At 40.7% G+C, this 19539-nt stretch overlaps 2 protein-coding genes across 3 annotated transcripts; both read right to left on the bottom strand.

Moving 5' to 3' along the window:
* Positions 1–512: 512 nt before the first annotated feature.
* Positions 513–9292, bottom strand: LOC133028223 (transcription factor AP-4-like). The gene is made up of 7 exons (XM_061095419.1): positions 8935–9292; positions 6263–6428; positions 5992–6090; positions 5497–5667; positions 3931–4077; positions 3676–3846; positions 513–3282 (listed from the first exon to the last, which is right to left on the bottom strand). The coding sequence occupies exons 1-7, from the start codon at positions 9021–9023 to the stop codon at positions 3127–3129; spliced, it is 999 nt and encodes a 332-aa protein (XP_060951402.1). The 5' UTR covers positions 9024–9292; the 3' UTR covers positions 513–3126.
* A 2630-nt stretch (positions 9293–11922) lies between these two features.
* On the bottom strand, positions 11923–17942 carry mvb12a (multivesicular body subunit 12A). 2 transcript variants are annotated; one of them, XM_061088227.1, is made up of 10 exons: positions 17846–17942; positions 16397–16486; positions 15158–15241; positions 14932–15031; positions 14360–14489; positions 14080–14220; positions 13842–13948; positions 13695–13753; positions 13477–13542; positions 11923–12940 (listed from the first exon to the last, which is right to left on the bottom strand). In XM_061088227.1, exons 2-10 carry the CDS (start codon positions 16484–16486, stop codon positions 12854–12856), a joined length of 864 nt encoding a protein of 287 aa, XP_060944210.1. In that variant the 5' UTR covers positions 17846–17942; the 3' UTR covers positions 11923–12853. The 2 variants fall into 2 exon arrangements, with proteins under 2 accessions (XP_060944210.1, XP_060944218.1); XM_061088235.1 differs by having other exon boundaries at positions 17747–17942.
* Between the last annotated feature and the right edge of the window lie 1597 nt (positions 17943–19539).

Here is a 19539-nt window from a genome sequence, read left to right on the forward strand (position 1 = left end):
AGGGGACTGATATCGGAGTGTGTGCAATTTGGTGTAGCTTGATTCAAATAAGGCCACTGTTGGGCCTTGGCGGAGTTTCCATTGTAGTTTTTTCCGCTAACAAAGTTATGTTTGTGGTTGTTTGATTGTTACCAAGTTCACATAAAAACTCAAAACAGCTTCACTGATTTGAGAAATTATGGATATTAATGAAAAAGTTCTGACTTGTTTAGTGTGCTAATATTTACAAATGTGTGCAATTTGGTGCAGATCAAAATAAAAATACAGATCTAGTGGATTTAAATTTTGTTGCCTAAGTGGACTGTTGGGCCTTGGTGGAGTTGTGCGCTCTTCTGAAACATCCAAACTTCCCCTAGGTGCTGCTAAATGAGGCCGCTCAATATCACCACCTGGTGGACAGAAAAGGTCAAACGTATAACTGAAGAACTCCAGTACTCAGAAGAGGTGTAATAAAAAAAGTACAAATTTTATTTTTTTTTCATCTTTACAAAGGTCTCTTTACCCAAGTTTTTTTTTATAAACAAAATATAACAGCTTCTCATCGACCTGGACAGATGGAAAAAAATAAAACAAAAATCACAAATAAAATGTATAAAAAATAGCTTGTCACCGAAAAATGGAAAACGGGACAAATACAAACGAATGAAAAAGTCAGAAAAAGCAGAACACAATAGACAGATGTGAAATTGCGTCACAGCGAAGGGCTTACAAAAAAATAAATGGCAGAAAAAAAATCAGCCTTCCTCATCATTGATTCAGGCAGTACAGAACAGCAAGTGCTTCATATCAAATATCGCAAAGTTCCACCAAACGACAGCAGTGCTGCCACACAAAGCACAGAAAGAAGTGTTTTTCTGACCAACAACAAACCTCAGCTACACTCCGGCTGTGGTTTAACTTCTGTCTGCAGAACAACAAACGCTTTAACAAAATGAGCCCCTCCCTCCTGGTTTGGCATGAAAGACACTAATCTAACCAGACATAGAAACTGATGTCAGCGACTGAAGCGTCCACACAAGACGGTTTCACACTGAACACATCAGTCATGAGATTATAGAAAAAAACAATACGGAAACCCATAAAAAATAAACAAAAAATATCAAAACAAAATCCCACTTTAGACAAGAGGAAACAGCAATTAGTAACATGCATTCAATTGGCAACAGAAGACGTAAAGAGATCAAAAGACGAGATATAAATCCAAAGAAAAGGAATGTTTACAGCATCAAGTCGGCGAATCAAATCGAGTGTGACAGGAGAGACGCCCGGAGCAGGGATTTCCAGTCAGATTCCCGAGGGAAATACAAACGACGAAACATGAGGTGGACAGACACGGTGCGATTAACAGAGACATGGAGTTTGTAGAGGGAAATCTGCAGTTCAGTCCTTTAGGTTTATATTTCAGTCTGAATGATGGAGGAGCGCTTTTTGGGGCATTTAATGCACTGACAACATACATCGACCTATCATCACCGTGCTTAGTTAATAACTAATAACTTCAGCTGCTGAATCCTTGTTTGACAGTTTTCTGGTAAGTGATGCTTTTGGGATGGAGTTCAGAGAGAAGTGAACCTATTATGTTCAACATAGAATGTGCTGCCGTTTCTCTATCCTCCCTGATCCCCTGCTTTAATTCCATAATATGGAAACAACAAATTCAGGAAACATGATTAAGTTTGAAGTTGCGTAATAGTTCTGGCCTCGGGTTCACTGCTCGCCTGTGGAGCACCTGGTTGACAAATCACCTTGCATGAAGAGACACCTACATTCTTTGATACAAGCATATCAAGTTTCATACATGTACTGTAGGTGTAATGTACACACCTACCAACGGTGCATAGATAACTTCACCTTGTGTATAAATGGCACCGACAAATGGACTGAAGATAGGTTTGCATAAATAGCAAAAAACTCTAGTGCATAGTCACTAAAATCTACAAACCAAGAGCAGAAGCTAAGACTGAAGTCTGGAGGGAACACTGGAAGCCTTCATGCTTCGTTCGCATGTCAATCCTCAAAATCTGCTTTTCAGATTTTCAACATCAGCCGAACTTTACATTTTCACAAAACTGTATTCAGTGGGACTGTATGAAATTGATTACAAATCAACGCCAGTCGGTTACAAAATGCTGGTAAATGTTTTCAAGTCACAAACCAAAATTTGGTTCTATTTTTTTTTTTTGTTTTTTAGTCAGGGGAGCTACAACCACCATCACCAGCTAATACCAGATGAATGGGCCGACTGCGGTTGAAACAGTTCTTAATTCATGTGAAGGCCTCCAAACCTCCAATTTTAGTTGTTAATCTCATTATAACAAAACGTTAACCTTAAACATTCAGTAACAATGACAAGGAAAAAGGTTAACAAACAGGTGGACAACATTATAACCAAAAGATGATTCATGTATATTGTTCAAAAGCTTATTTTGTAAGGGCTTTTTTCTTCAAGTAAATCTGATGGAATTTATTTCCATGTTTCCTCAATTTAACTTTGCGATTAAGTGTATTTTTTCCCCAAAAGTTTAAATTTTGAAATGCCCTCTGTTGTAGTTTTTTGGGTTTAAAAGGAAATAAAGGGGAATAAAGACAAAAAAGGTCAAGACAGGGGAAGAAATAACTGCAGCTTCATATCCCTTTACAGAATCAAGAGCTGCTTGCTTATTGTGTCGTTACATTCAACTCTCCGTTACACTAAACCCATTTACATGTAGCACAAATAATACTGTCAGCGTGCCAGAGACGACGGGTAACTGATGCTGTGACGGTAGCACACACCAACACAGAAAAGAAGGGCAGACGAATGAGTGATAGCTGCTTACGAGCGGAGACCCTAACGTTTTCAAGTAGCGACAGACCGGCTCAGACAATAAAAGACCGCCTCGAGAAATCCCACGGGGGGGCCTCCTGCGCACGCTGACCATCCTATGTTTTCAATCTTCAGAGATTTTACAGTACAAGACTGACACTGAGCTTAACCACTGGATGTAGGAGTTTGGATAATGCCAAAGACAAATTCTCTTTTAAAAAAAGTAGTCAAGCTCCTGGAGGGAATTTTACAGTGAGTAGGCATTTTAAGTGTTTGTGAGAGAAAGAGAGAGTGTGTGTGTGTCTGTTTGGGGGGGTGGATCAGTTCATTGAGCAGTCCTCTCCCTCCGTGTCGGTGTCTGTGTCTGAGCAGGCGGTGTCCATGGCCGCGTGGGCGGGGCTAACAATGACGGCTCTTCTCTGATCGTCCTCGGCGCTGGCTCTCCTCTCCTGAGTGCGTTCGATGTGCTGGATGGCCTGAGAGGAGAGACAAGGGAAAACACTGATGGATGGGGCAAAGTTTCACTCCACTCAGAGACAGAGCTCAGGTGAAAACAAATATTTTGAGTAGTAAATAATAAAAACTAGAATGGTAACTACAAATGCCAGGATTAAAAAAAGTCTCCTTACATTCAGTCCCATAAATGTACCAGATTTTTTCCCCATGTGTTTCCTCATTATATGATTCGGATCCACACCTACATTTAATGGGTTCTCCCTTGACCTTTAGCCCCTCCTTCCACAGAGTTTTGTGGTAATCAGTCCATTTGTTGTGTGTAATCTTCCTTACAAACTAGCACCCAATCACACATGAGTAAAAGAAAAACAATACCCTTTAGAACTTCCCCATAGAGTGCAACAAACACGTACCTGCACAATGGTGTCCAGGTTCTGTCTGGACGTGGAGACAGTGCTGGTGTGGACAGACGGGCTCATGGTCACCACGTTGACGTGATGGTGGGGGTGCTGGGTTAGTGTCGGAGCTGGGACGATGACTGTGGCGTGATGGGTTGGGGCAGGGTGAGTGGGAGGAGCCAGCACCTGGAGGACAGACAAGATATGAATGAGTTAAAATAAAAATGCATTTTTCCTTGTGTCTTTCCTGTGTGTGTTGACGGCTCTAACCTGCGGACTGGGTGTTCGCCGGTCGGCAGCGTGGATCTGCTGCAGCCGTAACAGCGTCTGGCTCTGGATGTTCGCCTGCTCCTCCTCCACCTGCTGGGTGATCACCTTCAGGCGCTCTGGGTGCAGCTGGGTGTCCAGAGAGCGCACCTGTGCACACACACAAAATACACAGGTATGATTATTATATCAAACCACTTAAGACCAGCTCACATTTTCATGGCCTTTAAATTACTGAGCAAATATACATAAAAACCTAGCAAATATAACAATTGATTGATAGGAATTAAAACGATTAACGCTAGTTTTTCGTCTTAAAATATTAAGACCAACAATCACGTTTACACACTTGGCTTTTCACTGCTATTAATGTTTTACCTACAGGTTTGATTTGCTGCATTTTTTTCACCTCTGCAAAATGCATCCAGAGTTGTTTGGGATTATGGATGTTTGTTTTCATCTTTTTAATATATGGTCTCAGGGCTGGTGGTGCATCAAACTGGACCACTGACAACCAGAAATAGACTTGGAAGCGTGCAAGATAAGATTCCCAGCTCCTTGATCACAGGATGACATCCTCTTTGTTCCCTGCGGCTTATCAGGATTGGATGGACCTAATATTTTCAAAGTCATCCTCACTGCTCGACTCCATTTCAGAACCGCAAACTTTTGGAACAAATAGAAGAATGTTCGCCTTCTTGTGAATAACTTTGCAATGCTACATTTTTTGGAGTCCTGTGTCATTTCGCTACCCCTCACACAATAAGATAGACAAGCATTCAATTCAGATCTAAGTGTAAAAAAAAAGAATGGGACCTTCATTGTATGATTAACACACATAGTAAAATGTTCCCTGCTTATTTAAGAATTATCTCACTCCGGCATCTTACCCTCTGTTTACATTCCTCTTTCAGTGCCCGTTAAGGTTTCTGTTTGTCTTTACCAACTATTGAGTCGCCTCTGTGGTAACCTGCTGTTCAGGTAGATCCAGGATGTGAGCTGGGTGCCAGGAACTGGCTGGTGGACAGGTAAATCTTTCACCACCAACAGGTCCCACCAGGTCAGAGGGGACCGGTGATCACGTAGGGTAAAAATGGCTGCTTTATCTGAAAAACTGGTTTGTATATGTTGGCATCTAATATCCAGTGAGACATCTAGATAAGATATGTTTGTGACCTAAAGATGTGGACTTAATTTCCATCTGTGTTTCCTCCTCTTTCTATGTTCCCCACTTCTGATTAATTTCTAGCTGAACTGAAGCTTGAGCAATTGTCTGTTTTGAAATGTAAACATTACATTTGGAATAGAAGCTCAGTAGGAAGAGGATGGGTTATGGTTGTCTTGATCCTCAACATGTGGCCTTCAGCTTCAATTTACAATGGATACAGAAACAAAGCATCACAAACCATGAGCACGGATCAGATCCAGAAGTTAGTCTTAGAATCACAAACGTACCGTCTTTTGTTAAATCTACGTCCTTCTTCACTACTGAAATAAATGCTGAGGACCTTTTGAGAGCAATTTAGCCGAATAAAGAACTAGAACAGGATATGAGTCATGAAGTCTCACCTGCTCCTCCAGCTGCATACGAGCCGAGCGCTCCTTGTCCAGTTGCTGCCTCAGCTCTAACATTTCCCTCCTCAGCTCCTCCACCTTCTCCTCCTCCAGAGTGTCTGGAGAGCCGATCCCTTCATCCTTCTCCTCCGCTCGCCTCCTCTTTGGTGACGAACCGCTGAACTCCTGAAAGGACACCGAGACGATGTAGAGTTCAATTTAAAAGAGTCAACGTGCATACTACAAACTTTTGGCCACAACATAAATACTTTTGAAAGAGAGCTTTGTTTGAAACGGCTGAGATGCATTCTCAAAAAGCAAATCCTAAGGTAAAAAACAACAAAGTTAAGTCTCTGCAGTTTTACTATATCGTGCATGTGAACAAGTTTAAACCTGCCAGTGGATGGAAAAAGTTGTTAGTGGTAATGTACGGTATATATGATGGGATAAAGCAACCTGGTTTGATCCACATGGAGATACAAAGGTGGAAAAAAAGGCACCGGCTATTACCTGGATGAAGCGCTTGAGCTGGTTGTTCTGTGCCAGGAGCTGAGTCTTTTCCTGCTCCAAGGCGAAGATGTAGTCCGATGTTTGCTGCAGGATGGCCGCCTGGCAGGGATGAAAAGAGCAGCACAAGGACATTTAACGTTAAAGACTCACAAAACTGTTGCTGAAGCAGAGAGGAGACTCCAATCAAGACCAATGACCCCTGTGCCCCAGCTTCTAAAGATTCATCATCCTGAGCAATGATCTACACCGTCAAAAAGTAAAGTGTTGGCACCTTGCTGAGTTTCTCCCCGTCTGTGTGGGGCAGGAGTGTTTTGAGGGACTGGAAGCCGGCATTGATGCTCTGCATTCGCCGGCGTTCGTTGCTGTTGGCGATCTCGCGGCGGATTCGTCTCTCCTGGTCCTGGGCCGTCTCCGGACTGAGCGGGATGTTGGCCAGGCTGAGGACAGAAAGAGAAACATGATCACTTTTCTGTCCATGCAAGAGTGGTTCCAGATGAGGCTGTATAAGCTCCTTGTTTACATAATCTTGTTATAAATAAAATATGGAAATATCATACAGATTTGCATGAGGTAGTGCATCAAAAAGAAGGAACTTCTTAAGTATTGATCAGACGGCTTTTTACATTTTTTGAAATATTATTTACTAGATTGCTTGGTAATAAAGGAACAGTTTGTCAACTAAAAAATTGGCCTACAGTAACATTATTGACTTTCGTATTTTGCTTAGTCATCAGTCCAAAACCCCAAAACATTCTGTCTGCTATAATGTACGATTTAGATAAGCAACCATTTGTTAAACTTGAGAACCGAAAACCATCAAATGTTTTTTATTTTCAAAACAGCTGGAAGTAATTGCATTCTAATAAACTAAACTGAAATATTTTCAATTATGGAGTTTAAAATGTTTTTAAATTAACTTATTGTTGTAGCTCACCAGATAAAAGCAGAGACAAATCCTGGATTGGTCAAACTGATGCTCTACCACAATAAAGCTCATAATCACATGCAATCTCTGACACTTAGAACCTTTAACCTGGGGCTTTAACAGACCTCACTCCTGAACTCTCTACATTCCTCGGGCGAGCTGCATGGAGGTCTTCTGAGTTTGACTGAACTCTGTGCCCTCTCCCTCACCTAACCCCACGAGGTTGGATGTTATGGTGGCAATACCATCTCTTAACATATTTACTCAGGCTGGGAGATAGGTGAACCATTAAGGCAAAAAAGAAGACAACAAACCTGAAAAACCAGGTCTGGGATGTTTAGAACATGAACATCTGACAGAGGCCACAGCGGATTGCTTCAACAAAAAGATCAGTGTGGGGGGGAGGGGGCCCTCAGAGCTAAATTTAAAGAGTCTGACTTGATTTAAAGCTGTGTGTTTACAAGTGAGCAAGTGTTAACAAGTTACTCAAAGCACAGACAGCGGTCAAGACAATGTCAAAATCGTTGTCAATGTCAAAAAGTTACTAAAATTGATAAATTTTGTACTTGTGTCTTTAGCAGAAAGTTCCTCAATATTCACATCTGCTGGTTAAACCCTTCATGGTGGCTGCAACATTTAAAATATAATATTGGGGTTAAATTAACCAACCATGAAAGATGATTAATTGAACACACGCTCACTTCACGAGGATGTTTAAAACAATGGTTCAGATTCACTTGATAAGGTGGAGGACTTTGACTTGAAATGGGGGCTGTGCAACTCATAAAAATAACAATTAAAAATCAAATAATATCTATTATTGGTATAATAATGAAGTACCTGATTGTATAGCTGTGAACAGGCTCTTACACACACGTGAGTATATTTATGTTATCTTTTTCTTTTATGGGTTGTTTGTATTCATGTTTTTGTCTTTTACCTGGTTTTGAGTTTTTTTCTCTCCTTCAAGTCAATTTGCTCTACTTCCTGACACTAAACATTTGCGAGGATTGTTGTTCATTATTGTTAATAAATAAACAAATCATCGCTTCCGATCGATCAGCTAGAAAACAGCCACATGTGGAAGCGTGTCTGGTTTCCTGCAGGGGACGAAATGCGCTGTTGACAGCTGGAGGCGCCAGGAGCTGCAGACCTGCACCGTGGCCGCAGGGGGCGCACCTGAGCGGCGGCAGCAGCGGGGAAATGTGACTCCGCTGCAGCCGCAGGCCCCCTGGCATCATGGAGAACAATGCTTTCCTCCTGCTAACCGAGCTAGCACGTCGTGGTTAGCCTGCTGCTAACACACACACGCCCGCTCATAACACCACGAGTGTCAGTGAAACGAGCGGGTTCGCGTGGGGGGGGAATAAGTCTGTGTGCACGTCCACGCTGCGGCAGGAAAACACGGGCAGCCAGCGAGCTAGCCAGGCTAAGCTAACGGTAGCACGCTACGCAGCCCCGGAGCTTCACAGCGACGCTGAACCACCAGCTCCCCCAGATCCTTATTCCCCCCCCCCCCCCCCTCGACACCGACCCATCCGCCACTTTACTGCAATAAACCGAGTAGAACCGTGTGATGAACCGAGTCTTTAGTGGCGGGGATCGGGCTCGCAGCAGCGCGGCGGCGGCAGCACGTTCACCACCACGTGGTTGCTGCTCCGCTGGACGCAGATGTATTGATTTGGTACGGGGGGGGGGTTACATGTTCCAGAGCCGAGCGGCGGCCAAACGAACCCGGGGAGTTGGGACATGTCCGCGGGGGGTTAAAGGTACCGACCCGGGCGGGACACACCGGGTGTCCCCCCCGGCGAGGAGCGAGGAGCCCGGCGGCGGCAGCTGCCACAACCAGGGGCTAATGTCCTCACAACCCCCGGGCTGGCTGCTGCCCGGGCACCGCGGAGGAGCTTACAGCTAGCATGCTAACCGGAGACCGACCGCAGCTCGCACACACACGCACACACACACGCGGGGGGACAGACACGATGGAGCCGCGGGGCCACGCAGAGCTGCTCACGCACCTGCACAGTCCTCCGATCACGTCCTTCTCCGTCTTCTTGAACTGCTGCAAGGAGGACATCTTCTCGGTGGGCATCATGAAGTACTCCATGCTTTCACCGTCTCCAGCCCGTGTTGTGTCCGTGTGTCCTCTCCCTGCTCCTCCGCCGCGATGTCCCGGTCCCGGTCCTGGTCCGCACGGATCTCCCGCTGGTCCTCCTCAGCGGCGCATGGCTGCAGATCCCCGCGGGTGGACGGTCGACAGCTGCGGTCCCAGAAACACACGTAAGTTGAAGCTGTGTTGCTTCTCGCCACAGCTGATGGGGTTCCCTCCAGTGTGTGTGTGTGGCCTCCTGCCTCCGCCTATTGCCTCACTGTGTGTGTGTGTGTGTCTGCTGCCTCCGCCTACTACTCTCTCCGTGTGTGTGTGTGTGCAGCTGATCCGTGTGAGGCGGGAAACAGCTGGTTGGAATCAGAGACCGTTTTCCGGAAAGCAGAACAAACAAACGTCTCTGTGTAAATGTGCTGCAACAAATCAAACCCTCACACACCTCAGGCATTCTATAAAAATACATGTTTATACTAACATATACATATATACACGGAGATATACAACTTGTATATATATATATGTGTGTGTATTATGTTTGCAAAAATGAGACTGCTCAACTTCACAAAAGTGTGACTATTATCAAATCTTCATACTGAGTGTTCTTATTTATTATACTATATTTATTTCACAATTTCACTTTTTATTCTGTTGCAATATATTTATTTCTCTGTTGTTTTGTCTTTTACTTCTATAGCCACTTTATTGAGGCTTTGGTTTTATAAAGTTTTCATTTGTATAACCAGTGTGTCAATAAACAGCTTGAATCTTCACTATGACTCTAATTCTGGAAGTTTACTAAAGATGGTAATTAGAACAGTTATAATTTGTTTGTAATAACAGGTTTTAAATTTCTCAACCTGAAGTATTACATACATTTCCACTTCATGTCCCTGCTAGTTATAACATAAGTTAATTTAACGTTAGTTTGTTTGCTAATATGTTATTAATCTTGTGGACATATAAAAGGCCCCCATCCCCTGAACAGCTTGCATTGTTTACATAATGCATTCATTTGTAGTTGCATAACATCATGTTTTAAAATGTGGTCTTTGGTCTGTATGTGGTCCTCTTGTGTGTGATTGTTTTATGCCGTGTTGTGGGTGTTTTTTGTCTTGTGGTCATTTTGCATCTCCTTGTTGTCACCTTGCGTGTCTTTGTGGTTGTTTGTGTGTCTGTCAGTTACGACCAATGAGCTTTTTTTGCACCGGTAGATAAATTCGCCCCGATCAAAATTAGCTTTTAATTTTACAGTTAGAACCTGTTATACACAATAAATAATTATTAATTAAATTTAGCAGCAGTGAAATATGACTGTAACTTGAAATAAGCAATATATTATTCAATAATTTTTAGTCTTTAGTTGCCTAAAATGCACAAAACTGTTTAAAGTTGTAGTTTGCAATGCCCATTTTGCTCCTTGATCACGAAAGTTGCAAACTGAAAAATAGATTATTGATAAAAAGGTGAATTCAATTCCAGGTTGGAACATTTAGTTATGGAGGGAGACGATGAGGTAATGTCTTCTAGCAAACAGCATGAACAGACCAGCAATGGGCAGCAGGTGGCAGTACTGCACCAAAACGTTTGTATCCAACAACGTGGATTACTGCACTGACGTGGACAAATATTGTCAAAATGGTAAAGACCTGTGAAAACTGTAGGGCTACATTTCCTACAGGTGTCAACCTGTCAGTGAAGCCAATGTTTAGATTATAGTAGAAAAATGAATAGAATGGATCTAAAATTAATAATACTGCAATTTTCAGTTAATAACCCTGAATTAAAAAAAAGAAAAATGGCAAATCCTAAAATATATTTGTATTATTTAATTGGAGTGTAAAATCTATGTGTACAGGGACAGACAGGATTTATTTTGATTGATCTTTTCGACTGAATCATTATCACAACCTCTTACTTACTGTAATGTACCCGTTCTCTCTCATCGTGACTGGTCTGATATATCTAGAGATTATAATCTCCTTCAGAGGCTCCTCTGATTTAGTGCTCATGCTCAAAAATAAAAATATAGAAATAAAATAAACATGTTTTTGAACTAAAAGTTACAGGCTCATGGTTTTATGCATACATGTGCATGTACTGAAGAATTTAGAATTCAAGAACTTTAATAAAAGTTTTGTATCTAAGGTTAAGTGTGTAAGGTAAGTTTTTTATATATTGATGTCAAACTAATATTTATCGAGTGAATCATTTTCATGTCTTACTTCAGTGACTACTTTTTTTTTTACAGAGGACTGATATGTGAGCTTCATCACAGGTGAATCGAAAATAATGAAATCACAGTGGAGTTGACCTGGATATAAAATGTAATGTCAGCACCTCGTCATTTTACCTTATTCAACATTTGTGTTAAATTTAATTATTGAATGAATTCCTTGTGTGTTTGGTGAGGTCGGAGTGAGCTATTATCTCTGATCACCAAAATCTCATCAGTACAACCTTAAGGCAAAGTCAATGTGTGTGCCAAAACTGAAGACATTCCCTCTAGGCATTCCTGAGACATGACATTCTTGAGAAGAGGACTTAGCAGGACACCCTCGTCCACCTGCTGGACGGCCTGTTTTCCTCAGTGGGATGTTGAGGTTTTTCTCTTTTAATTCCAATGTACTAATGTGCAAACAGAACTGACGCAAAGCCTTGAAAAGAAACTTAGTACATGCTCACTCCTCACTTTTTTCTTTGTCTTCAGTACGAGCTACGATAATAAATATTTTCCAAAGAGGTACTTGTATTGTTTCTCTTCTCCTTGCCTACTGCCGGTCCACAATCCACATGTCAACCCGTGTCTGAGTTTCTCCTAGTCTTCAAGAAGAAAATCTGCCTCAATGCAGAAAACTTGGTTGACAAAAAAAGCTGTGTGTAAAAACCAACACACCTGAAGTAGGGTTTCATAGGATTTTATTTTTTCCCCATGCAATAAAACTTTAGAACACTGTAATAAAAACTACAACAAAAATATATTATAGATAATACAAGAAGATAAGATATACAAACATTTGGTCCTTGATCCCGCCCACATTTATAAAAAACGATACTCTCCCCTTTTCTCCACATCTTTAAGTATGACAAACACAAAGTGTAACATATATAACTTTCCTCCTTACAACTTTAAAATAGGAAATTTTTTTAAGTAGTACAAACCTGATAATCATACAAGAAATGCACCACATCCTACATTTAGATATGTTAGTCTATCTGCAGATTATCAGATGCAGCAGAGCTCATCCACAAAGCACTGACGTAGTGTTACAGCTCCACGCGGGCAGCATTCACAACAGAGCAGGAGAACACATCTTTAATAAATGGCAAGTGCATTCTTCATTTTTAACAATTCTCATTTTTCGATGATTACATTAGTAAAAGTGAAGATGGGCTTAACGCTGCAGATGAGCAGCAGGTACACAGCAGATACTCTACAGGTTCATAGATACATTACATAATAAACATCATAACATCTTTAAAGGCTGCATTCTTACAAAAGGTAAACATGTGTTCAGACGATATGATGATATGCATAATCTCTTTCAAACAGGCATTTCCTTTCATGAAAGATGAAAAAAAAAAGCATGACCTGACATCTGAAATGATCAAGTGACTCTGTCATTCAGAATAGTAGTGCTCTTCAATGACCCTTCAAGCGGCTCCGTTATGATAAATGATGATCTTTAAAGCCTAATATTATAAATCTAAATGTAAGTAGGATAATCCTTCATCTGTACTGTGTACCACGATGAGATATCATCCTTCAAAAAAATTATTTGACCAGAGTATAACATGAAACCCTGATATTGTTGTGTTGACTTAAGTGCAGATCACTGATCTGATGGGACGCCCCCTGCTGGCAGAGATGGCCTGGTCCTCTTGGCAGCAATTTCCTCCACAGCAAATGTGTAGTTAAACTAAAAAAAAAATACCACAGTTACATTCATACAAAAGTTTCCAGTTCACACCATGTTATAATGACATCATCATAACATCTCTTTTGAACCATATGATGACGAACAATTGGTAAATGTAAATTAGCTGTAGATGGTGGCTCTGATCTCATTGGTTGATAAAGTTATGCAAAGTAATGCTTTACTTCACTATATAGTTTCATTTCCTGACTTCTTATCCTTTCAGGGTCACAGGGGGATAAAGCACATCTGAGCTAATTTATGAAATAATTTTTTCTATCTATTTATGCCTCAGGTCATGTGTATAGTCCTATGGGCAGAAATGAAATCTATAAATTAATTTTTTTAAGCTATGTATGAATTAATTGGGACATATATATTATCAGACTATACATTTGTTGACCGTGACCAAAATATAGAGAACACCTCCCTTCCAAGTAACAATCCCAACAAGTGTGGTGAAAATCTGTCCGTGAGAGAGGTGAGAACAATATGTTCTCAACAATTTGGCTGAAATGAAGGGTCACATGTGAGCCTACCTCATTTTCAATGTCTTGGAGAGACTTTATACGAATGTTGTTTAATTGAGAGTTCAGCTGAAGAGCCTATGAGAGAGAGAGATACAACACAGAGAAAGAAGTGTCAGCACATGTTTACGTAATTACACTTGAGGTGAAAAAGGTCAGAGTGAGAGATAAAGTGACCACAACACTTGGAATGGAATCCATCAAACATTGTTGAAAAATGTCAAACGTACCGTCCCATTCGCCTGGGCTTCAAACTTTGGGTGCAGGCTGAAAGGAACTCCATCGAGAGCTGTGGAGAGTGAGGGGGGGTTACAGCACAGTGTGAGTGGGCCGCCTCCAGTGACAAACTGTGACACATCCATTACAGTATTGAGTACCTGTGATTCCCTGGAGGCTGCTGTCAGCAGGTTTGTCCAAGTTGTCCTTGATTTGGAGGGTGTGACGTCTCTGACTCACTTTACCATGCGGCTGTGGAGGGGGGTTGCTGTTGAAACAAACCGAAAGATATTACTGGCAAGAACAAAATAATAATGCATGCGCTCTGATTTTTTTGGTCAAATAGTGAGGTTTCAAACACCTTTCACTTGTTTTCTTATCTTATAAAAAGTATCATACCTGGGTCTGAGGGGCTGGGGAGGAAACGTTTGATCCAGGGAGAGTCTGCGGATGTCCAAGGACACACTGCGTGGTTTGGCTTGAGGCATGGGGTTGGAAAAAGGTCCCTTTCTGCACCACAACACGTAACCATTGATTTCTCTGTGGGGAAAAACACATGTGATGATACACTGATAAACGTACAGTAGAGAAGAAAATAACTCATCTCTGTCGATGGGGTTAAAGAAATGCATTGATACAACCGGTGCAAGTCAAAGGTTTGAGTGCGTGTGCCACCAACCCTGCGTAGGTGTAATGCTGCAGCATCATTTTGCTTTTGGCTGTCAGTTTGATGTCCAGCACGGCTGTGTCCACGCTGCCGACTGGGACGACACGCATGCACACCCGCTTCTTCTTAGAGACGCAGGCCTCTGACACAAACAGAAAAAAAACATTTTCAGACACTAACTCTAGAAAAAGTCAGGAAAATTGGCTCGGGACATGTTCCAGAGTTTGCCTTTCACATGTTGAGAACACAACAGGGGATTGTCCGGGGGAAATGTCCAGAGCATTCAGGCGTGTGGGTAGAGCATGCAGGAGGCAGGACATGAGGTTTTAGGTTATTTGTATTCCTTTTGTTTTATTTAATTTTTTTGCGTCCATCAATACGCCCATGCTGTGAATTTTCCACACATTTTCCTGCTGTATTCTCACATGTGCTCACTCGGCCCAGAGTTCAGTGCACATATAAAAGCTACTAAAGAGAGAACATTTAAACAATCTAAAAAAAAAGTACATCAGACACAATCTTACAGTCTGCCATAAATATTAGGTATGTGTATGTAAAACGTGTTGGTGTGTGCGCCCGCTCACTCGCTTCAAGGTGCTCTGCGATGAAGCAGTAACCATGAGGAATTGTGTCTTTGTCTGAGAGAAGCTGAATGTCTGAAACCACCATACCGCCCGTCAAGTCCTATAAAAAGAGAGAGACTCAGCCATGTGTGTACGACAAGTGCACAGAACAAAGGTAACACAAATACATACAAGACAAAAATAATATGGTTATGAAAAGTCTCTTATTGACCGGATTAACCGTTACCTTGCTGTAACAGAGGTAATATCCAGACTTTATCGCAAAGCTGCGTGTGAAGTTCGCCGCTGACCCGTCTTCTGTGATGCTGATCTGCAGAGGGACAGAGAGAGAGACGAGAGGGGGGTGCAGTGAGACACATAAAACATCTGTCATCATATACATATCTCTTTAAATTGAAAGAGAGCAAGCAGGAATAAAGAAACAAAAATGTGTTCAGTCCACTTGAAGAGAAGATAAAAACCAACCCTGCACCGATGGGTGCCATTAAGAACACAATTATGACGTTATAGATTGTCGATGTAGCTCATTCAAGTGATAACATGAGACTTTTACATTGAGCGGCTGCAGAACATACTTGTTTTTCTGTCGGGATGTTTTGAGGAGGAAGTTTACGGTCAGCTGATGGAACATTTAAACAACCAGTGTGTTTCTAAAGGTCAAGTTTACATCTCATTGAAACAAAAGGTGACATACGTGAAGTGTACGGCTACGTCTGATTACATTTTTATGTCAACTGTTACTCCATGTTCTTAGTATTTGACCTTGTTGACATATCATTGTAAACACCCTCTATCTACAGTACAACTTTTGTTTATAATTATAAATGCACAAACACACCACAGCAAATTCCATGTATGTGTAAACCTACTTGGCAATAAACGGATTTGTGTTTCACTGAGAAATGCACAGAGGTTGCCAACTGCTTGATGTTATTATCAGACTATGCTGTGTAACATGAATATATATGAAATGTTCTATTAGTGACTCATATCAACATGATTATAGAAATAATGGTTTCTTCAGAATAAGGTCAACAGTCAGATTACTGTTGTGCATGTAAACATAGTCAGTGTGTGTTTACACTTTAACTTCCAATGTAAGGCTGCATCTAATCTTTTCTTCATTTCAGTCTAGTGTAAAAATCGAAACTTTTCTCTATTTGTGAAATACTGAACCACCTTTGTTACAAGCACAAGAAACAATTGCAACACGCTTTCCCTTCAGATATAATCTCTTATAAAATACACCACTCTTGAGTTTTTAGTGTATAATCCGCAAGAGAGAGGGAGCAGGTCTTTCATTTTATCTGTCACTAGAGCAAGGAATGGAAGATTTGGTAATTCTCACGTTACTCCTCCTCCTTATTTTGAAGCTAAATGGTCTAACATGGAATTCCAGTGGCTCCAGAGAAGAATTGTGTACAACCAACTGTATAAAACCTTTATTCTACATCTCTGCTCCTACCATGATGAAGTCTTTGGGGCAGGTGCTGTTGTTGGAGGTCCACGCCACTGCCGTAATTGGCCGGACGGCCCCACGCTCCATCAAGGACATCTGAAGGAGGAACGTTTGGAGGAAAAGAGAACAGAATGGTGGGCACGTACATATAATATGTAAATAAAACCATGTCAGTCTTCTCACTGTCCGCAGTCACATTCCAATAAAAGCAATTTCCGGGTTGTGCAGAGGACACGATTGTGGTGGCCTTGGTGCAGGAGTGCTTGCTCTGTCTGGAACTTAATGGCCTCATAAGAGTTGTTGTGTCCATGTCTAATAATCTATGTTTTCTCAAGGCGACATTGTCTGGGACAGAAAGACCCAATTCAGTCGAAATAGTCGCATCAGCGCTAAACGTTCAAGGACAGAGGGAAAGTGTTCGGTGCAAGAATTCATCCCGAACTCCAGCACGAAATCCCTTCATGAGAAAGTGACTGTTTGACCAGGGGCCGTCTGCATTTCATTTGAATGAGATTTGTTTTGTATTTTTAAAGTTTATTTGATAAAAATACATATTCTAGTCAAAAACATCCTTCCTGGTTTGCTGATTTCCATTGCTGACCAGTTCCCCTAATGAAATATTTCCATATACGTATGGAAATTGTTTGATATGTATTATTGATTTGCATATGTTCAGAGGCTGAAACTGCCACTGAGATGGAGAAAAGTTTAGTAAATTCAATTAAATGAAGTCTCTGAACCCTGACTATTTTACAGTGGTTTGAAATTATTGAATAAAGACATATATATATATATATATATATATATATATATTATGAAACAATTGAACTTTCAGCTCAGAGTAGTTGAAAATGTATATTATCAATAAACTGAAAGAAAATATATTGATTTATGACACAGTCTGAAACTGATACACATTTCAAGACAGTATTCTTTCATGGATCCTTCTCAGAAAATAAACACTTGTAACCATGGCTGTTTTTGTTTTGTTTCTGTTTTATTTATTGCATATTTTACTATTGTTATTTATTTATCTCAATCATTCTCAATGATTTTTGTCACATCCTCAAAAAACTCAACACATTTTAAAGTTCAATAAAGAAAAGGTAGTGAATGATAACTATAAGAATATTAATTAAGTTTATATAGATTGAACAAAGAGCTTATTTCTCGAATCAGACACCGGTGAATTAAACCTATTTAGTGTGAGTTAGTATCAGGATGTGAAGTCAAAACGAGTCTTTGACAACAACACACTTTGATTTTTAGAAGTTATACATGATTCATAATAGAAACGAGACAACTGGTTCTGAGTCATTTTCCATGTCCTTCCATGAGAATAAGAGCTGAGCTCACCTTTGTTCCTTGGACTAAACTTCGCTGTTGCTTGTTTAAAACGAGGTCAGTTCCCTTCTGCTGAGGAAACAGATCCAATCCTTTGAAAAACAAACTTACTTTGAGTGTGAGCTCGCTTCCGTCTCTTCCACGGGTTGTGGCTCCACAGGAAAACTACTTTTCAGCGAAATGTCTTGGTCTTCCTTGTCAAAGCAGGAAGTACTGAATCCATCTGACTGCAATTCCCATCAAGCCACAGGGCATGACGTCACACGGTCAGACGTGTCTCTAATTTCTAAGTCAAGTCTGAAGCTGAACGCAAGAGGGCAGCATCACCGCTTTGTTAGAATAAACAGGTCCTTGTCACAGCTGTCGTTCAAATACATACATACATATATATGCATATATACTGTACATATAAAAACACATACATAAATAGATATATATACACATATATACATACATACATACATACATACATACATACATACATACATACATACATACATACATACATACATACATACATACATACATACATACATACATACATACATACATACATACATACATACATACATACATACATACATACATACATACATACATACATACATACATACATACATACATACATATATGCATACAGTACATATATGCATACATAAATATAAAAACACATACATACATAAATATATATATACATACTGTATATACATACACACATACATAAATATATAAATATATACATACATACTGTATATACATACATACATAAATATACACACACTGTATATACATACATACATATAAACACACATACATACATACTTGTATGATTTTCTCTTTAAAGGGGGATTGTCCACAGATAAAGAAGCGGGCCTGTGGACAGGGAGAACAAGACTAAAAGAAATTGACAAATGGCTTTGACAGTGAGAAACATTTTGCCTTATCTTTTAATACATAAAACACAGGTTCACTTCATAATTTAGTATGGATCATGAGGACACACCTTCTTTCAAATACTGAATCAACTTTAATGTTGTGTGTGTACATGTGTGAAATTGAGAAGAAGACTCGTGACTGGAGCATCCAGAGGTGCTCAGATCCTTGTTGGCATGGCAACATGAAGAACGGACCACAGGGGGAGGTTGTAGGGGATTGTTGTTGTGAGCAGGTGGACTGTTCCATCTCAGTGAAGAAGGAAATCAGTGTTAATTTAGAGCATTTAGCTTCATTGGTTGATCGGCCAGTCAATGAGGATGAGTCTGTAATTTGACTAAACACAGGGGGAATTAGAGAGTGTATCCTAAAGTCTGCCTGCTTGTTTGTGAACGCAGCCTATTAGTGAGTGGTATAGACAGAGTGAGAGAGAGGGTTTGAACTGCCCTGGTGCTTTCTCTAAACACAGGGATTAAAGGGATAGTTCACTGAAAAAAGAAAATTCACTCATTATTTCTAACATTTCCTTTTCAGTCATTTGTTTGCCAGAAGAGACATAAATGAGTCCCAAATACTAACAAATTCTTCCTGTTTACCTTTAACCATATATGTCAACCTCTCCAGCCCGAGACCTGTCACCAGCTCCCTTTCCCACATTTCAAGTGATGGTGGTTCTACATTTTTCGAACATGAAGCAATCATTCTCCTTGCATGGAGAAGTCTCAGATCATCAATTTCGTTTGCCTCTTTTTTCTGTCAAAGTCCTCAGGGTGGATTCCCAGTATACATATTTTTGGCCTCAGTGGAATATTATTTTTAAGCAGCCGTGATAGACATTTAACTACATTTCCCCAAAACATCTGAATCTTAGG

The sequence above is a fragment of the Limanda limanda genome, chromosome 2 (assembly GCF_963576545.1).
Source record: "Limanda limanda chromosome 2, fLimLim1.1, whole genome shotgun sequence".
NCBI lineage: Eukaryota > Metazoa > Chordata > Actinopteri > Pleuronectiformes > Pleuronectidae > Limanda > Limanda limanda.

Bases quoted from the DNA above. Each gene is read 5' to 3' on its own strand.
- LOC133028223 (XM_061095419.1), bottom strand. From the start codon at position 9,023: ATGGAGTACTTCATGATGCCCACCGAGAAGATGTCCTCCTTGCAGCAG. The intron at 6,091-6,262 runs GTGCCAACACTT...CATCCCTGCCAG, and splicing joins ACGGGGAGAAACTCAGCAAG to GCGGCCATCCTGCAGCAAAC. The intron at 4,078-5,496 runs GTGAGACTTCAT...GTGTGTGCACAG, and splicing joins GTATGCAGCTGGAGGAGCAG to GTGCGCTCTCTGGACACCCA.
- mvb12a (XM_061088227.1), bottom strand. From the start codon at position 16,486: ATGTCCTTGATGGAGCGTGGGGCCGTCCGGCCAATTACGGCAGTGGCG. The intron at 13,754-13,841 runs GTACTCAATACT...CACTCTCCACAG, and splicing joins CAGCCTCCAGGGAATCACAG to CTCTCGATGGAGTTCCTTTC. The intron at 13,543-13,694 runs GTACGTTTGACA...TCTCTCTCATAG, and splicing joins AAGCCCAGGCGAATGGGACG to GCTCTTCAGCTGAACTCTCA.